General features: G+C 44.2%; 1 protein-coding gene across 3 annotated transcripts; it reads left to right on the plus strand.

Moving 5' to 3' along the window:
* The first annotated feature begins 3 nt into the window (after window positions 1-3).
* LNP1 (leukemia NUP98 fusion partner 1) lies at window positions 4-17,762 on the plus strand. Of its 3 annotated transcripts, none has more exons than XM_014527211.2 (4): window positions 4-41; window positions 3,992-4,211; window positions 11,836-12,096; window positions 16,672-17,762. In XM_014527211.2, the coding sequence occupies exons 2-4, from the start codon at window positions 4,062-4,064 to the stop codon at window positions 16,816-16,818; spliced, it is 558 nt and encodes a 185-aa protein (XP_014382697.1). In that variant the 5' UTR covers window positions 4-41; window positions 3,992-4,061; the 3' UTR covers window positions 16,819-17,762. The 3 variants fall into 3 exon arrangements, with proteins under 3 accessions (XP_014382697.1, XP_006038543.1, XP_006038542.1); XM_006038481.3 differs by lacking the exon at window positions 4-41 and adding an exon at window positions 313-556; XM_006038480.3 differs by lacking the exon at window positions 4-41 and adding an exon at window positions 313-486.
* Window positions 17,763-18,694: the final 932 nt, after the last annotated feature.

An 18,694-nucleotide genomic window follows, 5' to 3' on the forward strand; every position in this document is an offset into this window, starting at 1 on the left:
GAGGGGTGCGGCGGCACGAAATTCTCCCCCCACAGGACATGGTACCGCCCCCTTAGTGGGCTGAGTGGGTTCCACCAAGCCAGACAAAGGCCCTGGGGTAGATGGTGTCTTGTGGTAGACTCGCGGGTCCCAAACTCTGGCGGATTGCGCACCACCGATTTAAAATGATACAATCTTAAGTACCACCCGCAAATTTTTGTCATATTAAGTAATTATAATAAATCTGTTAACGCGTACCACTGACAGGTTGTCTGCGTCCCACTGGTGGTACCCCTACCACAGATTGGGAACCGCTGCCTTCCACCCAGGGAGGCGGCCAGGAGGGGGCTCCCCGGCCTTGGGGTGCGCAGCAGGAGGGTGCTCCCTTGCCAGTGGTGGGCACAGAGCAGCAGTGCTCCCAGCCCAAACGTGTCCAGAGCCCTGCAGAGGGCCCCTGGCACTTAGAGACTGATTCTGAAATTTGTTGTCACGCCTGGGTTGGACTAGGTGATTTCCTGCGGTTCCTTCCAGCCTTCCTTTTGTACGATTCTGTGAGAGGCCAGTATTTCTTAGTGGGGTAATAGCTTTTATTGCACCCACCTTATAGCTGGGCCTGTATGCTCGTGCCATGGGATAGAGGTAGACATGCTATGCTGTGCAAGCCATTCTCCTTCAGGTTTCATGAGGGATTTTTTTTTTTTAAGGAATACTTGGGGCTTATTTTTTGCCTTTGGGCTTGTGAAAATTCATGGCAGCCATTCCCAAGCCCTCCTCTTGCAAGCCCCCACAACATGAAGAGTGGCCCATCAATCAGGGATGAAATCTTTATAGGAGCTAATCCTTATTTTAAATTGGGTCACCTAGTGCTATTTTCTCTTCCTTAGGAGGAGCTTAAGCCTTTAGTAGGTAATTCATGGGCATCTGCTTTTTACCGCTGCAGGAGAATGATTGTTTCTAGAAATGAAGGCTTCTTTTTCTGCTCCTTTACAGCCAGTTTTAGGTCTTTTTTAAACAGGACAATATTTTTGTTATTACCAAGAGTGTGAATTTAAAGTAATGTAGTATAATCCTCTTATTCTGGTCTAAGTATATCCACAGGGTAGATTATGCCTTTACTGCTGTAGTGGCAAATGTACAACTTTTATGAGTACTAAGTAAATGCTTAGATTGTCTTTAAGGACATTTATTTCTTTATTTCTATTAGGCTGGAAAATCCAGCCCCTAGCTGTGATCAGGGAAGTCACTTTGAAATTAAAAAAAAGGTCCTAACAGCTAATTAGTTTCAGCCAATTCCTATCTCCAGGCACCTGGAAAGTTCAACACTACAGTTATATTTTGGCATGGCCCACACCCCTGAGAAAGATGACTGCCATTGACTTTTCAGAAGCACTCACCTGAAATTACAAGTTTGTTGCTGAAGCTCTCAATTCCCCTTGTTTGACTGAACTACTCAATAGCAGAAGAAATGAGGTTTGGTTGTGAAAGTCATTTTTTTTTCTGGAAACCTCAGTGGAGGGAAAGAAGCTTTTTTTTGTTGAGGGGAAGAAAGAGGAGGAAGAGATGTAGGAAACTAGTTTGCCTGCAGTCTTTACTGGAGGGAAGGGAGAAGTTGCCAGTGATGATGAAGCTGCTGTGATAGATGCATTTGACAGTGCTGCCATCAATGTTCCCTGCTGCTATATAGTTTCCCACTCATAGCACACAAAGTGGTTTTTTAACCAAATTGTAATTACTTTCTGAAATAGCTTCATATATAGCCATGGAAAACAGCTGTGTAGGACAGCTGTGATGCTCCAGCTGAGTGAAGAAGTAGTACCCTTTGAAGTAAAAGCTTCAGCAATCAGCTGAGTGGCCTGTCCTTCATTCAGCACCTTGCTGTAAATTATATGGGTTGTGGACCATCCTGAATGAATGATGAATAATGGATGATCTGGGTTCAACTGTATTGTATCATTCGATCTACAATTTCTTGTATGATTCTTGTATTGTTATTTCCAAGAAACATAATGCCAAAGAAACCAAAGATATCAAAATATTAAGGTTGCAGAGGAAATCCCTCGAAAGTCAAGTAATGCCAGAATAAGAGTTGTCTGAACAACCTTAACTCTGACCCGCGTTCCTATCTGTTAGGACTCTCATGGACCTGCATTCCCCCTCTATGTCTTTTCCCCTGATTTCACTGCAGCAACCACTGTTTCTTTTCACCTATAGTTTCATAGTTGGTAGGGTCGGAAGGGACCTGAGCAGATCATCAAGTCTGACCCCCTGCCATGGGCAGGAAAGAATGCTGGGGTCAAATGACCCCGGCAAGGTGTCTATCTAGCCTCCTTTTGAAGACCCCCAGGGTGGGAGCGAGCACTACTTCTCTTGGAAGTTGGTTTCAGATCCTAGCTGCCCTGACAGTGAAGTAGCACCTCCTGATATCTAGCCTGAATCTACTCTTTCAACTTATGGCCATTATTCCTTGTTACTCCCAGTAGTGCTTGGGGGAACAGGGACTCTCCCATTGCCTGCTGGTCTCCCTTGGCCAGTTTATAGATGGCCACCAGATCCCCTCTCAGCCTCCCTTTTTCTTCTTGCCTATGAAACTGTTGGTCAGCCTAGGGGATGGGAAGAATGACCCTAAAGGTACAGTGCCTTTAGGGTGAACTCAAACCTCCATGCGATCTTACAGTTTCATTTTTTAATGGCTGCCAAGTCCCATTATTTGTGGGCAATTATGGCATGGCAGCATGTGCAGTGACTCTGGGATGCTTCGTACCCATGGCCATGACCACTGTGTGTTAGAGACCCCCAGTATTCTGTACACCCCAGGGGTCAATATTCCCCTTATGGTTACTTTTTGAACTTTCCTGGTCCTCTGTTGCCCTGTTCCTTTTCTAGACATTAACACCAGCACAAGGAAAATGTAAAACACCACCAAAACAGAATGGCAGCTGTATTTGAATCTCACTTTTCCCTCAGTTTGTGCTGAGGTAAAGAGCTATGCAAGGTGATAGAGCTTCAGGATCCTAGTATCCAGAAGTTATCTTATGTCATCTGGGGAGGCAGAATCTGCCCTCAAACCCTCCCATTACTAGCCCATGTACACCTTTGCAGGACTTTTTCCTATACACCCCTTTATTTATCCTGTTGTACGTTTGACCAAAACAAATATGTATGCCAATGAATGGTAGTCAATATTTAGAGGCAGCTTTCTCTGTTCCCAAGTAGACTTGCATTGGGGTGTTAGACTGACCCTCCTGAAGAAGACAAAACTCACTGCAGAGCAGAGGCACCAAACATAACCCTTGTTCTGAGTCCATGCCATTCAGAATGGAGAATGCCTGACCACAATTTGTACTACATAGGCATGGGCCTCATTTATCCAGAGCAGAACAGATTAAATTGGGGCTCTCATTGGCCTGGGGCCTTCAACCCATTGCACATATAAGCAGGGGCGGGCCTTTTCTGTTCCTGCTTGTGGGAGATTAAATGGCATTGGTGAATTAAATGGGGGTGCATGTTGCCTGACTCAGCTTATCTTAATGGAGGATAAGAAGGGTTCTCAGGAAGGTCTTGTTCCTTCTCAGGCACAGCATATTTTTAATAGCAGAAGGAAAACCAGATCCAATATGTTTTTGTCTTTTTCCTCTCATAGAGTCAGTTAAGCCTCAATGGACAGCTGTGCCAATTTCTGACCATTATCAATATGCCCATTTTGCTTGTCTAAATTACAAGTCTACTACAAATCAGAATGTGCACCTTCCAGGCATGTTACAATGGGCAACTCTCCATTGTTATTGACAGTTGGTGCACTCAGTGGCAATGAATATGAATTAGGCAACACATTTCCTTTGCCATCCCCTAGGCTGTGTCACACTGGGCATCTCTGTAATGGAAAGATTAAAAGGAACCTTGTTTAAAATAGATTACAAAGGATTGGCTTGTATATATAGACAGTGCCTAGGGCTGTGGGGGGTGGTTTCTGGGTGGCGTGTGAAATGACAGCACCTTTCCCTCTTCTTGACAGAACAGACTGTGTCTCTAGGCTCACTAGCGTTCTCTGAGTGGGAGAGCCCCCAAGTCCGGAGTACCTGTACATGGAATATGAAGAGGATGATGATGTTTCCTTTGCAAAATGGATGAGCAGTTACTGGGGCCACAGCTTAATTGATGAGCATGAGAAAGAGGGCAGAGGCTTTCGGAAACGTCAGTCCCGAGTGTTTAGTGAAAGGAGAGCTTCCCTTCCGGTAAGAGCTTAATTACAGAAAGGCAGGGAAGGCTGGAGGAAGGTAAGTGCTTCATCAAGGGATACTGTGGTGATAATGACTATGGTACATGCTGCTGAGTACTTCCCATCTGCAGTGCTGAAAGTGAAACGTGCTTGGCCACTCTCAGGAGCAAGCCTTTCCTATGTATTTAAGAAAAGAAAACCAGGAAATGCTGAGGTGGAAAACCACAGAACTGCAAACATAATGGTGCTGCCAGTGTAATTACATGGCGCACACACCTATTATATTATCACAATGTAAACGTTATCAGTGGAAAGCCCTGATCCTGCAAAGACTTGAACATCTATGGTAACTTTACACATGTGAGCTGCCCCATTGTCTTCAAAGATGCTGCTGACATGGGTAACAGTTACATGGGTGTAAACATCTGGGCTTCATTTTGCTGCTCTTCTGAATCAGTCAAAGCAGACAAAGCCTGTTCTGCTTGGCACCAGGATTGCAAAGGTCTCTTCTGGCCTCTGTAGATCTTTGAAACAGAAGATATTAGCTGTAACAACTCTGATTACCACATTGCGAGGGGAATCTAGCTACTTTTGCTGTCAGTTTTCTGCATCTGTCTCTACCTGCTTTTTTCCCCTATCTGAGCTAAACTCCTGGAACTTTTTCCCTGGCACATGTTGCACTCTGAGGTTACTTGCTGTTGGATCGCATCTGATTTAACTAAACATTCCACTTGGTGGTGTTCAGGTGACAGGTTGAAACTGCAGTCCCATTACACCGGTTTAGAACAGTCAGCCAGGTTCATTTATTTTCAGTTACTTTTACACGTTGTGGGGTAGACCCTAGGCTGATGATTCAGTTCTCAGGGATGTTGGGAACAGAATGTTTCCATGCAATCCTTGGTTTAGCATGAGATATTTTAGTACAACAGGAAGCTGGTTGGGTTTGTTGCCTCTGAGTTTTGTCTATCTCAGAATTATATATATGCTATATATGTATATGTGTGCGTACACATACACGCACAAATCCTATAACAGGAATGCAGAAAAATTAAGGGTGCGCTTGCGCTTACATTTACTTCTGCTTAGGAAAGTGCTTAAGCCTTGGTTTGATGATAAGAATGTGCTGAAATCCCTTATTTCACTGAATAGGGATGCTTTCCTGAATCAGGTGTCCTATGGCTGCTACCTGGCCTATCTTAGATTCTAGAGAGGAAGGAGTGGGATTTACTTTCTAGGGACCCTCATTCTGGTCAATGAGAGTTTTGCTATTAAATTCAATGGAACTAGGACCTGGTTTTTATATTGGTGATTTTGAACAAATATAATGTATTTACTCAAATCCAAGATGAGATATTTTTACCATGCAACATGGGGAGAAAAGTCCCCATCTTGGAACTGAATACAAAACAAGTGTGGGGGGAGCAGGCAGCTGCTGCAACTCTAACTCTAGCCCTGACTGGGGTTGGAGTTGGAGCCACAGCTACTGTCCCCTCCACCTACCTCATGCCACCCCTGCCCTCCCACCTCCCTGCCCCCCGCTGCCTCTACCCTGTGTCACCTCTGTTCCCCTGCCTCCCTGCTGCCACTTCTGCCTCCCACCTGCTCCCTCTGCCCTCTCCCCACCATTCCCCCTCCGTCAAGGCTCTGGCCCCAGTATAGCCTGAGGCACAGAGCACATGCTAGTTTTGCCTCCCCCAGCCATGTGGGAGGTGGCAAGTAGTGGGGCAGTAGGCACTAAGTGACAGGGACGAGATGGCAGGAAGGAGCAAGTAGCATGGGAAGCAGGCACTGCAGGGTGGCAGGCACGAGAGGGTATAGGCAAGGGGGCAGACAGTGGGGAAGGCCAGGGCCAGGGGATGCAGGTGCCAGGGGGGCATGCACTGCAGGGGGGCAGGCATTGTGGCAGGGAAGCAGGTGGCAGGGAGGGTGTTATGCTCCCAGGGCGTACAATGTGAATTAAAAACAAGACGGAATCTTATCAGGGGATAAGGCACAACTCTGCATTTATTGGAACATAAAACATGCAACATGAAAAGAATAAAGAACAATAAGGTTATATGCTTCACTCGTTCTCATGCATACTCATTCATTCATTTATTCATTCATACAAAGAAACAAACACACACACAGAAGTTAGACAGTCCTGCAAAGGTTAAGGTGTTACCAAGTTTCAAAGTTGCTCAAGGTCAGTCTGGTGGCCAGCCAGGCTGACCAAGAGAGTTGGAGTCAGGTCTTGTTGGACGCGCCCAAAACTCCTCCTTGCAGGTGGAAGAGACCCAAAGCCTTGTCTTTGTGTTCATTCTTTATAGTAATAGCTGTTCATAGAGCCTATGGATTCCACTGAGGCAGATGTGAAGGCCATCCTTCTTGTCCTGTTGGCAAGCTGGGATTGGTAGGTCATGATCTTCTGGCTTTGTGGTCTGCAATCTTCAGGGGCCATCGCTTGCAGTCTTCAGCCATCAGGATGGAGCATGATTTAGTGTTTGGTAATCCTTTACTGCTGACTCCAGTTCGCTGCAGCTCTTAACCATCAAACCACAGAGACTATTTTCACCTGCTGCAAGAGGCCTGTCTTTTTGTGTCACTGGCACACATGTCCATCATTTTGTCTTTTGTTACCTCTTTCCACATAAACCAGACATATTCACATACACCAGACATACCACTACAAGGGCAAGTGATTTATTTCTCCTAGACTGTTTCCATTATCCAGGCTAGCTCATTTATAGCTAGTTCAGCTAGCTCTACACTGCACCACAGTCTGCAGCGTAGACAGTACCAGTGTCTCAGAAGGTAGAGATTTGTTTGTTGCCACTATAAAAAATTGCTAGTAGAATTTTCTGACTGAGAAACCTCTCAGCAATTAACAGGGTTGAAAACTGTAGCCTCTGACTTGCCTCTAAAACTTGCTACGAGTACCAACACTAATAATGTCTTATCTAAGAATCTTGTCCTTCAATGAGTTCTTGAGCCCAAATCCCAGAGCTCAACATAAGGATTTGGAGTTCAGAATCCGGGTCCCTCAGCTCTAAAATGGGGAACCAGAATCTTGAAGCCAACAGCTACAAATTGGTGGGGGCTTGAAAATCAAGACTTAGATACAAGTTTTGGTGGTTCTGGTCCCACTCTGGCCTTGATGGCAAATTATGTTTGCTTCAAAATGTGCCCAAATTGTGTCCTTATAAAGACTGAGGCCAGGTCTTTTGCTGTCATCACTATGTCAGTGAAACAAGTATCATTCCTGACTGATACAGCTAGGCTACCAGAAGTGTAGGTGCAATTTTATAGGAAAAACCTTGCTCCCCATATGAATTATTTTGCTTGGCAGGGCTGGAGTAAGTTCTACCAGCAACCATACAGTTTTGCTGGGCTGTGCTCCATGTGCTGTAACATTGTGTGGCCATTGCAAGTACCAGCATATCAGTGTCACCATATTGGCAAAGTACTCCTAGGGTGGACTGGTCCACGTTTCGAGTCTGATAAGCGATCCAGATAAGTTTTATAAAGACTTGAGTTGTGCAAGGCATGTTTTTGCATAGCTCTGCAACAGGTCTCAGCTCAAACTTTCAGAGGCATGAGGCATCTGTGCTTAGGCAATTTTATAACATGACTTCCTCTGCTAGTTGCTATAAGAAGGTTAATACTAATTGCCATTTGTCACTTTACAATTTTAAAATACTTTACAAGTATTAAACCTGTGGATCCAGCCTGGGAGGACCCCTGCAGTCCAGATCTGGCCCTGTGCCCAGGGTGAGTTTGACACCCCTGACTTAGTGGGTCACTTTGCAAAGCTGGGAATAAAACCCAGGAACTCTGGTTCTCAGTACATCCTTAAAGTGCTGAACCATGTTCCCAGAGTAAAATTTGTAGCTATACCCTTTTCCAAAAAGTCAAAGTTATATATGTTGGCACCTGTGTCAGACATTTACCTATCCTTGTGAGCCAACAAGATATGTAACGACTGCCATTGGAAGTCTAAGACACCTGTTTTCAAAGTCTCCCTGCCCCCCAGTGAATTTTGATATCCTTTTAAGGTTTCTGAGGTTGGGAACTGTGACTTTTCTTTACAAGTTGTCTATTCCATGGCCCTCTGTTATAAAATATCATCCAGTTCAGGACAATTTCTTTCTGCCCAAACATTCGGTACTTGCGCCCGATATGCACAGAGATAATCAGCCCCTTCCTTCAGTGCCAAACATAAATGTGTTCTGTTGCAGGCATATGCAAATTGTAAAATTTCAACTCTTCAGATTTTCTGTGTGTAAAACTGGAGTCTCATGGAAAGCAAGGAGAGTATCCACTTTCAAGAAGACACTAATATTAAGATACTAAAACAGAGGTGAGCATTTGCTTATGAAAGCTTATGCATCTTTGAATTAGTTAGTCTGCAAGGTGTAACTCTTCTCTGGCTTCTGCCTAACTTGCTGTGGTGGGTTTGAAAATAAAACAACATAGGTGCTGGAGTAACAGTGAGCAGTGTCTGTTGAAGTTACTGGTACTTTAAGAAGCAAAACCAATTACCTCAGACTGAATGCTTGCCTCTCACACCAGAAGGACTCTAGGCTCAAAAAACTTCCTTCAGGCAGAGAATGGCTGGTTCCTAGATACTTAAAAGGAAAGAAAGGAATAGAGATATATTATTTGAATTCTGAATGTCTAAAGCTCTGTGGTTTAAGTGCTCCAAATGTATCCTGTTTATATAGGCTTAACAAACAATGAACAATAATGCCGGTACACTGAAGAGCAGTTCTGTCAGTGGGAGCTAAGGGAGCTCAGTGTCTCAGAGCCCCAGGTCTAAAGGTAAAAACAACAATCATTTTATACAGCAAAGATTAGTAACATATAAGAAAATACTGTTTTATATTCTGGGATATGCTGTCAGCACAAAGTCTGTTGCAACAGAGTAGAAATGGAAATGGTTAGCCTGATTCTCAGTTACACAAAGATCCCTCACACTGCTCTGACACAGAAGAGACCTAAAGTGGGCAGAAACAAATAGTTTCCCTAACTACTGCAGAGGTGGCTGAAAGTCCTGTTTCCAGACCTGTTCCCCGCTGTGGTATAAAGCTCTGTTGTGGACATGTCAGGGCAGAGGTCAGAGTGCACTGCAGTAAGGCTGTCCTAAGCTTCCTGCAGAGCGCAGCATAAGTTACAGTGACCCTGAATCTATAATGCTGGGACCAAGCAGCCCCTTTGGCACCAGAATTATAGATTACCACAACTAAGAAACAGGCAAAGAGCCGTTTGGACCATCTCCAAGAACAATGCTTCTCAACTGTCCTGGATCTGCTTCATTGTTGGGACTACATTTTATGACTCTCAGTTCTCTGAAGAGTCAATTTTAATTAAAGGAATAATAACACATTGTGCTGGTAACAAGCCATAAAACATTCATGCATGGGCAATTGTGTTAAGACTTATGTCCTATACAGATTACAGTCACAGGGGATAGGGTGCATAATGATTATGCTGGTGAGCGGAGCTGATGTTCTATCTTAGAACGATCTTAGTGTGCACACACATTGTAGGAGGACGCCCAACCACAATAAGAGATTGGATGGCTCTAAGAGTATAACCTGTCCTACATTCCACTGAACCACAGAATCACAGAAAAGTAGGGCTGGAAGGAATGTCTGGAGGTTATCTAGTCCAACCCCCCTGTTTGAGACAGGGTCATCCCTAGTCAAACCATTTCATACACATTCTTGTCTAAGCTTTTACTAAAACTACACCCTAAAACATTCAACCCTCTCACATAACCACCCTAACAGGTGAAGCAGGGGACAGCAGCAGCCAGAGTCCTGCTGCTGCAAGCGTTGTTAAAATATGCTCAAGAGAACGAAGAAAGAGGATGCTGAGGTAGAGACATGTTTAGGATGGAGACCTGTTAGCTAACTAGACCAGGGGTCAGCAGCCTGCAGCCCGGAGGCCAGATCCAGCCTGTGGAACTATGGGATCTAGCCTGTGGATGTGGGGCTTCAGCAGCAGTCAGCAGCAAGGAGCTTTGGCCATGGGTGCTCTACCCATACTGCCATGAGGATGCGTGCCGGTTGTGGGTGTTCTCCTCCTGCCACTGCAAAGATGAGTGGCAGCAGCTGGGTCCTAACACCCACTGATCCACCTAACTCTGACCCAGGGTGGGTCATTTCAGCCCACAACCAGAAAAGGTTGCCTACCCCTGAACTAGACTATTATTACCAGGCCTAGTGTGTGCATTTCAGTCTGTCTCTTTCTTTAGAGTTTTTTTAATAATTGCATATTGTGAATGTAAATTAAAAAAAAAATGTAGAATATTTGCATATATTACAAAGGAAAAAAGGCAAACTATAATCTCAGATTTTGCCTGTCCTGCTGTTGTTGCTTAAATCTCCCAAGAACAGATTCCAGATTTTTTTTGCAATAATTGTTACATACACCCTTTTCTGTAAAGACAAGAAGCTTGGATTTTCAGGAAATAATATATGTTAACACTATTAAATCTACATGAAACCTGAATTTTTGTTTAGCTTTCCATGGCATATGTACTTTCCCCCAAGCATAGTCTGATTACTTTGATGCTTTTTAAAACCATAATACAATATGACCTCACAGTAAATACAGCCATATTGATCTGTATGAAACTCCATTTCTAAGTAAAAATAGTTTGAAAAAAATCATTACCGCTTCTCTCAGAGGGAGTTATAATGTACTTACTGAAGTAAGATGAATTTGGAAATGAGGGCTGAGACTGACCAAAACCAAATACCCTCAGATCCATAATAAACATTTGCAAAAAGGACAAAGATTTGGAGAATTTTACTGCAAAAAATGGATTTGAAGACATTTGCAAGTAACAGAATGCTATATGCAGAAAGTCTTGAATACACCAATCAAAAACACTGTTGTAAGAAGTCAAATAATAGAAGAAGATTCCATTATGGCTCCAAGAGCTAGAGTGTTGCAAGAGCTGGAAGCAGCAGCAGATCACATGAGCGACATTAGCTAGGCCTTTTAGCCCAATGGGCCACCTAGATTCATGTGACCCTTTGACATTATTTTGTCAGGCTTCTGATGGGAAACAATGGATGCAGGCTATAATTCTCAGAGATACAAATCACCCAAAATATCAAAAGCAGTTCCTGGAAGCTGCAGATTCTGAGCACATATGAAAATTAAGTTCCTAATCTCTCTGTGGACTATGGGGTTTGGGAAATCTGAGCTCTCCAGGTGTTCACTAGAGCATAGCTAGGGACCTACTCAAATTGCAAAATTTGGGGAGGGAACTTACTAAAAATACAATGTTGGCTCCTCAGTGGGAACCAGCAGTCCTCATGACCGCTGCAGCCTGGCAGCGCAGCCCTCTGGGGGAGAAGTGTGTGTGTAGCGGGGGGATGCCAACAGAAGGGGAGCCAGCAAGGTTCCTGCTGCCCCTGCCCCTGCTCCTGGCTGCTGATTGACTAAGAGGGCTGCCTGTTTTGTGGCCCTGTCCCTCTCTTGGACGAAGAGATAAATTCTGCTTTTGTTTCCTGGAAGGTCCTGCTGACAACATGATTCCTGGGCGGCTAGGTTAGGTCCTTTCTTCTGCACCAGTGTTTAATGTAGAGAATGGTGTGTATGTTCTGCTTATATGTAACACTGAAGCATGACATATTCAATTGTAGGCCAAGCTTTCATCTATCCACATGACGAGACTTCGTGAGTCAACAAAGGCCCCGTCCTCAAGTCACCTGAGAGGCTGCAAGGAAGTACGAGAAGACCAAGATATGAAATGCCATTGTCATGTGAAGGAATGCAGAATGCCTTCCACGGAGGGCCCCTGCCCTGAGACAAGAGAACCACACAGTAGAACAAATTCCATCCAGGAACTTTCAGAATCCTTTAAGAAACAACTGCATTTCAAAAGCAAACGCTCAATTTCTTTGGTAGGTAGCAATCATGAATAGATGCTTAGACCATTAGCTTTCTGGTATAATCCTACTGACCTTTGTGGAAATGCATGGAATGAATGGTAGTCTTGTAAACTATGTTATCTTTCCCATTGCTACTGACCTGTTTAATGGTCAAATGTATTGCTAATAAGGTGGCCCCCACAGCATAACCATTTTCTATAACTTATTGCCTTTCTTACATGGATGAAGTATCTAGTATCAGTAGTTTCTTACTTTCCTCTATATTCTAGTTCTGATTACCTGGATTTTAACACTTATTCTCCTAATACATGGGCTACATTTATAAAATGAAGGAGGATTAATACTTAGAACTTGTTTGTATTTTCAATGTCCTTACATAATAGAGGCATACTGTCACCTTAAGTCAGGAGAAGGTTTTATTTATTGCTGTTGCAAGTGACACTGAAGCTTACTAGAACTGAATACAAAGAGGGGGAAATATTTTTATTTTTCCACTTTGTTTACTTTGCATTAGAAAGTAGCAAATTTCAGCTGTGTGTATGGGTCTTTCACAAAGACACTGGGGAGAGAAAAACTTCTTTACTGAAGGAAATGATTGTGAAACCACAACAGCTGTACAGAGACTGAGAATCTGACATGCCTTTAACTCGTTTTTTTGTCCTTTTGATTTGAAGTTGCTGACATCCTTTTATCAATTTATTCTCACAAAATCCCTGTAAGTAAAAGGTAAATATTATTGTCCTGATTTTACTGATATAGGCAACTGAGACGCAGAGTTTAGATAATTTTGCCATAATCAATGAAGAGTTTTGTATCTGAGATGGGGTTAGAGTTCAGATATTCTGGTAACCAGTCCTGCATGCCAAGAAAAGCCAGAAAAATGGATGGTTATCATACCTTTTCCAAGATACCTGATTCAACAAAGTTCAGTGGAACCACTTGTATACTTTTACTTAGGCACCTGCCTAGGTACCTTGCTGAATCCAACCCCAAGAGGGGAGAGCCTGGCTACCCTATCTCTTTCAAAGATGCAAGTTGTTTTAATAGTACTGATTACATTTTCAAGCTGCCATCTCCGAGGCTCAGGTCCTCATCTGGCACAAAATGGCATTACTCCGCTGAAGTCAGTTTGGTCATGCCAATTTATACCAGTTGAGGAGATAATCCCTACTTCATTAAATGCTTGCAAATATCCTTTGATTTGGTGACTTAATAAAAAATAGGCAATGACATATAGAGGAGAAGGGGCGGGCAGTGGGGACAGTAAGAGCTAGATCATGTCAGGCCTCACCAGGGTAGTTCAGAAAAGAAAGCAAACATGTCCTTCCTTTGGTATGTGCACCTGGTCAGGAACCAGGCACACAATCACACCCCTTTCACTCCCTGATCACAAGGGCTACGCAGAGTCACAGTGTGATGACAGTGCAGCATGTACATCTTGGTAATCTGTTTTTTCCCCTCATGAACTGTGAAACTCAAATTTTCTGTCCCTGAGGACCCCATTTCCTCTTCCTCATGTAGCCATTTTTGTTTGTTTATTACTTAGCAGATGTGTCTATAGCTAGGTAGTCTGTCAGTATAAGCTATAGTTTGGGTAAATATCCCACATGATTCTGCTTTCCTTCTTTATATCTCTGTGGGACATACCCAAAGTATATGTTAGGTCACTTCTTAGGCAGCAGTGGTGCCAAATGCTCTCAATTCCCATCCAACTTAGTGGGAGCTGAAGGCATTCAGAACTTTGCCAGGTCAGACATTAGGCTTCACAATGCTGAGAGAGAGAATTTCAAACTTGGAGCTTCAAATATAGGCAGGAGAATTTCCATATCTTTGACTATTGTAAACACTCTGGAAGTGGAATTCAATAGAGAGAAGAAGGGCCCCCTTTCTATCTTATTTTCTGTGTATCTCTTCCTTCTTAAAAGTTGCAGAGATGACATCTGGTAAACTTCAATCTCTGAGTTCAGTGAGGTTTTCAGAAGCAACAGAGAACATCATCAAGACACATGATGAATGGTCACATGAGAAAATAGCAAGACTGGCGCTAGACTGAAATAGCAGAACTCTTCCTGCAGGGCCTTCAGATAGATGTTTTCATAGATTTCATAGATTTCATAGACATTAGGGTTGGAAGGGACCTTGGAAGATCATTGAATCCAGCCCCCTGCCCGAGGGGCAGGAAGTCAGCTGGGGTCATAGGATCCCAGCAAGATAAGCATCCAAATTTCTCTTGAAAGCGTTCAATGTAGGTGCTTGAACCACCTCCGGTGGCAGGCTATCCCAGACTTTGGGGGCTCGGACAGTGAAGAAATTCTTCTTTATGTCCAGCCTGAAATGGTCTTGCAGGAGTTTATAACCATTTGACCTTGTCATCCCTTGGGGTGCTCTGGTGAACAAACGTTCCCCCAGATACTGATGGTCACCCCTGATAAACCTATAGGTGGCCATCAGATCACCCCTGAGCCTGTGCTTTCCCAGGCTAAAGAGTCCCATAGCTCTCAGCCTGTTGTTGTAAGGTCTGTTTCCTGACCTCTGATCATGCGCGTGGCTCTTCTCTGGACTCGCTCAAGCTTCTCCACATCCTTTTTGAATTGTGGAGCCCAAAACTGGACGCAGTACCCCAGCTGCGGCCTCACCAAGGCCAAGTGCAATGGGAGAATGACGTCCCGGGATTTGCTTGAGAAGCATCTGTGGATGCAAGCCAGCATTTTGCTCGCTTTATTGCTGCAGCATCACATTGAAGGCTCATATTCATCTTGTGGTCAATCATGACCCCCAAGTCCCTTTCATTCATAGTGCTAACCAGCGTAGCACTGCCGAGCCTATAAGGATGCTGCAGGTTTTTCCTCCCAAGGTGGAGAACCTTGCATTTTTCAGTGTTAAACACCATCAGGTTCTTGTCTGCCCATTTCCTGAGCCTGTCAAGGTCAGCCTGGATCATCCTCCTGTCCTCAGGTGCGGATGCTTTACCCCGGAGTTTGGCATCATCGCCAGACTTGGTTAGTCCGCTTCTGACTCCAATGTCCACATCATTAATGAGGATGTTGAACAATATAGGTCCAAGGACAGAGCTTTGGGGAACCCCACTGGTCACAGGGCACCATGACAATTGACTTCCGTCAACCACCACCCTCTGGGTCCGACCATGGAGCCAATTCCCCAGCCAGCAGATCGTGGTGGACCCGAGGTTGCAGTTGGCCAGTTTTGCCAAGAGGTGATCATGGGATACCAGATTGAAGGCTTTTTTGAAGTCAAAATATAGGACATCAATCTCTTCCCCCTTGTCCAAGTGATAGGTCACCTGGTCATAAAAGGAAATAAGATTGGTCAAGCAAGACCTACCCGCAACAAACCCATGCTGGCTATCCCTCAGGATGCTGCCGTCGGCCAGTCTGTTAAGAATGGCCTCTTTAATAATCTTTTCTAAGACCTTTCCTGGGATAGAGGTCAGGCTGATGGACCTGTAGTTAGCCAGGTCTACTTTCCTCCCTTTCTTGAAGATAGGCACCACATTGGCCTTCTTCCAATCTTCAGGCATTTCACCAGAGCACCAGGAGTTCTCAAAGATCCATGCCAGGGGCTGGGCTATGATGCTAGCCAGCTCCTTGAGTACCCTGGGGTGTAGATTGTGAGGGCCGGCTGACTTGAAGGTGTCCAGCCTCTCAAGGTGTTCCTTCACTAGATCAACGTTGATGGAGGGCAGGGAATCCCCCTCATCCCCTGTGCCATGATCCCATCCAATAGGTACAGAACACACCAAGAATATAGGGGAATGTATTTTACAACCTCCTGAGATCTAGGGTAGCTTTTCTAAGGCTCTGAGTTTGAACCAATCATGTTAAAGCTGATTTGGCAGATGTAGGTGTCCAGTAGGGCTGTGTGAAGCTTCAGTCCCTGATTCAATTCGGCGGAGATTCGGCCCAATTCAGTGGCCGAATCTCTGAATCCAAATCAAATCAGAGGACCCTTTATTCTCTTAGAATTGAATTGGAACCCTCCAAATTGATTTGGAGAGATTTGGAAAGGTTCGGAGATTTGGACATAGACACAGCTTTAAATGTTTTTTCTACATACCTCTAGGTAGCAGGGGCTTGTGAATGGTGTGATGCTGGGGCGCATGGAATGTCCCACAGAAGCATGGGGGGCTCCTCAGCATGCTCCCCAGCAGACCCAAAAGTGGACTGGAAGTACTTTTGGTCCCCTTCTGGGTTCACTGCCGAGCACATGGAGGGCCTCCCCGCACTCCTGTGAGACGCTCCATCCACCCCAGCATCGCAGCATTCACAAGCTGTGCTTGCTACCTCAAGGTACGTAGAAAAAACTTTTAAAGCTGTGTCTATGTCTGACTCTGTGATTCTCCAAATCAGCATCGAATCTTCAGGTTTAGATTTGGCCGAATCAAATCAGGGACAGTGATCTGAATCAACAAATCGAATCACTGTCCCTGATTTGGGCCGAATCTGAATCGAATAGGGCCAGCTTTGCACACCCCTAGTGAACAACATTTTTCCATATCTTTTTGCTGATTATGAGTTTTCTTGTTATTTGAGGAGCAATTTCTAACTTTTCTGTATGTTTCTGTTTCAGCCACCTGAGGGCATGATGGAGAGAACAGAAAGAGAAAGACTAGGCATACCCAAGAGCAGGTCTCGCAAGAAAATGGGAGAAAGGATGGAGCCAAAGAGAGGGAAGGAAGAAGAAAGCCCACAGGCCTCTGGTGGAAAACACAATTAATGGTCCCCATCACATGCAAGCATTCAGAAGGGCTGTTTCTGCCTAAACGGTTACGGTGCATTGGAGTTAATACCTTTTTCATTCTAACTACTTTTGTCATTTTTTTGTACTAGAAAGAAGCTAGTTAGTTAAAGCAGACCCTAAGTTTTAAAATAAAATTAATGTGATGGGACCACTGACATTCTGTTTCTACTGTCCTGCCTTTACATTCACCATTAGAAGTGTGATGCATGTTTCAGGGAGAGATTGTGAATATATGGATCAAGATCTAAGTGAGCACTGTATGATTTCAGTAAGTTTCAGCATGGCAGCAGGATGGCAGTGCACAAGCTCATTTGGGAGAAGAATACACTCAGGTTGTGGGCTGTGTTACACCCCATATCTTTTCACTGTTATTAAGTGGATATTTTCTTTCTTTAAGAATTCTTTCTCCACAATTTATTGAAGAAACAAAATCAAAGGAATTTAGAGTTTTAACTGAGTACACCAATTGCTTTCTCTAAATCCAGGCCTCATTGATCCACCATACTACCCCACCTTTTAGTCTCCCTCAGCATTACCCTCTACCTCCCCTCTTCTCTGTCATCTCACATCTCACCCATAGCCCCACTGTCGATTCCTCAACCCTTTCTGTTCCGACATTCCTTTGACTGCTACCCTCACTGACCACCTCAGTTGTTCCCTCACTGGTTCTCTTGCCAGGTCCCATTTACTGCCTCACATTGCCAATCCACAGTTTGTCTCTTTCTCCTATTTTAATCCTCATTGCCTCACCTTTGCTGTTGCCTTTCTTATGCCCTTTCTTATTCCCTATTCTTATGCCTTTCTTATGCCCAAAACTTAGTTAATGGGGCCCTACAGTCTTTCTGGGTGCACTACCCAGGGGGTGATCAAAAGAAGGCACTCCTCCTACTGCCCAACAAAGAAGGAACATTAAGGCAAAAGGTAGAAGACATTTACCAGTCACCCTACTTTCATGGCTGGAGCTTCTAACTAAGAACTTGACAATGGCTGGTCCCAGGGAGCCTAGGTCTGTGCCCATCCTGCCCATATACTGGCCACCCAAGTCTGATGATGTACTTCAAGATCAAAAGTTTGCTAGTAAAGCTGTTTCAGACTTGTCCCCAGAAACTAGGGGCTTGAGAGCAGACTTACTGGTGTATTTCCTGGTCTGAGGAATGACAGCTGACTCAAGTGGGTGGAGGATGCCTAGTTCTGTCCTCTCTGGGACACAACGCTGCTGCAATATGCATAAACCCTAGGGGTGCTGGGTCCTAGCTCTGCCTTCTGCAAGCAGGTCCTAGAGAAGCCACCTGTGCTCAGGTGGAAATCCCATCATGTTTGAATTAAGAGTTCCTTCTGGACACAAGAAAGCTAGAGTGACGGTGGGCCTTCCCTCAGCAGAGGAGCCTATGTCATTTATGGGAAGGCCTAGCTTTTCACTTTGTTAGGTCAGATGAAAGACTAAGGCCATTGCAGTCAAAAGTCAAAGTTGTTGGGGTGCTCTAACTGTGACTTTTCATAAATACCCCAAATATTGTTCCTTCGCTTTAAAACAAAAACTTAACTCTGAGTTTCCAAACTTAAAGTTTAAGGTATCTTTAAAGCTTTTCCAATTCCTAGTTCCATCTCAACATTTTAGTTGCTTGGGAATATAAGAAAGGTGACTGAACCCTAGCTAATTCCTGCAACATATACTTTTCCTTTGTACTATATACAATAAATAAATATGACTGAAATTTTTCATTTACAGGTGTTATTAGTGGGATCTTTTCAGGGTCAGATTGGATCTTCATTAAATCCTTCTATCAAGCAAAACTTCCATGAAGATGCAATTTCTTCTAACTAAAATTTTAACATGACATTACAAAACAGT

This window comes from Alligator sinensis, unplaced genomic scaffold, assembly GCF_000455745.1.
Source record: "Alligator sinensis unplaced genomic scaffold, ASM45574v1 scaffold2151_1, whole genome shotgun sequence".
NCBI classification, from domain to species: Eukaryota; Metazoa; Chordata; order Crocodylia; family Alligatoridae; genus Alligator; species Alligator sinensis.

Bases quoted from the DNA above. Each gene is read 5' to 3' on its own strand.
- LNP1 (XM_014527211.2), top strand. From the start codon at position 4,062: ATGGAATATGAAGAGGATGATGATGTTTCCTTTGCAAAATGGATGAGC. The intron at 4,212-11,835 runs GTAAGAGCTTAA...ATTCAATTGTAG, and splicing joins AAAGGAGAGCTTCCCTTCCG to GCCAAGCTTTCATCTATCCA. The intron at 12,097-16,671 runs GTAGGTAGCAAT...TTTCTGTTTCAG, and splicing joins GCAAACGCTCAATTTCTTTG to CCACCTGAGGGCATGATGGA.